At 35.7% G+C, this 1,352-nt stretch overlaps 1 protein-coding gene across 1 annotated transcript in view; it reads right to left on the bottom strand.

Annotated features, from left to right (window-relative positions):
• The window catches only part of LOC129566976 (ankyrin repeat domain-containing protein 65-like), a 2,994-nt gene extending 1,977 nt beyond the window's left edge, over positions 1-1,017 (bottom strand). Inside the window, exons 1-3 of the mRNA XM_055443425.1 lie at positions 1,011-1,017; positions 853-909; positions 635-697 (exon numbers count right to left, since the gene is read on the bottom strand). Of these exons, the coding sequence (XP_055299400.1) occupies positions 635-697; positions 853-909; positions 1,011-1,017 (127 nt within the window). The remainder of the gene's footprint in view (positions 1-634; positions 698-852; positions 910-1,010) is intronic.
• Between the last annotated feature and the right edge of the window lie 335 nt (positions 1,018-1,352).

Raw genomic sequence — 1,352 nt, 5'->3', positions numbered from 1 at the left:
CACTTGTTCATCTTGCCGGTTTGACAGCTAATGTCAAATCGGCTTCTGTTTCAGTGTAGTTTTCTGTTCGAACGCAAGCGTTTTCTCAGTATGGTCCGCAAAATTAAAAAAACAATTCTGCCACGAACCAGTTTCTATTTTGAATCTAACATTTTGTGTTTTTTTTTTTAAATTATGGAAACTCCAATATATCATATAAAACCGTAATTTTCTCTCATACAACTCAATTGGAAATGGAAGAAAAACAATTTTTTTAAATACGGGTTTAATCTACCGAAAGAAAGCTATTTTTTTGTCTTGTGTGCTTTGACAGAATCGAAACATTTTTATTTATTTAAAATTCAAATAATTATTATTATTTCACCACACAACACAATAACGACTATGTTTGACACTGCATTGAATACACTCATCAATGTAGTTCCCGTCAAAATGTGTGGCGTTGTTGGTTTGACGTTTAATGATCGAGACTATCGCGGTAAGTACAGCCAGCACTCACACGATAAGGTGTGATTCAATTGCACAACGGTTTTTTTCGGCCTACCATAAATCATGTAAACATAGGTTACACATTACATGATTGCTGTGCCCGGGAATGGTGTCACGAGATTTTATGAGAATTATTCAAAATTACCTTTGAGAGCAGCTGCATGAAGAGGTGTCTCATGGAGATTATCCTCACTATCAACAATGGCTCCTTTACGGATGAGAAGTTCAGCAACATTCTTGTGACCTGAGAAATAACACAGATCGATGAAAAAAGAGATCAATTCAATATTTTATTCAATCAAAAACAATATTCAACATTACCATGGAAAGCAGCTGAATGAAGAGGTGTCACCTTCAAATCACCTTCAATATTAACATCGGCTCCTTGATCGATGAGTTTTTGAACTTCCTTCACATTACCTGAAAAATAATGCAGACCAATGAAGTAGATTGAACAAAACATTTTTTTAAAACATAAATACTCAAAATTACCAAACTGAGCAGCTTTATGCAGTACTGACACTCCATATATGTCTTTTTCGTTTACTAAATGTTGACAAAATAGAAGATCAGTGAAGTGATTCGGAAGAAAATGTTGCGTACAGTGATGCAGTGTGCTGTGTGAGTGAAACTTGATAAAGAAATGGAGCTTCAATCTTACCGTTTCTCCCAGATGGTGCTCCACTCACATCCACGATCAGGAACTGTGGAAATAAAACAAAGTGATTGATGCCCGTTGTAAGTGGTTCGGATATAATTAAAGGGAATGGGGAAACGTATGACAGAAAATGGGAAAACGTATGACAAAAATGGGTGGAAACGTATGACAAAAGATGGGAAATCGTGTGTCAGCAAATTGGAAA

The sequence above is a fragment of the Sitodiplosis mosellana genome, unplaced genomic scaffold, assembly GCF_009176505.1.
Source record: "Sitodiplosis mosellana isolate CC-2019 unplaced genomic scaffold, AAFC_SMos_1.0 Smas_scaffold_5, whole genome shotgun sequence".
Taxonomy (NCBI): Eukaryota; Metazoa; Arthropoda; class Insecta; order Diptera; family Cecidomyiidae; genus Sitodiplosis; species Sitodiplosis mosellana.
The sequence above is the reverse complement of the archived record's forward strand: the minus strand, read 5'-3'. Positions and strand labels throughout refer to the sequence as shown.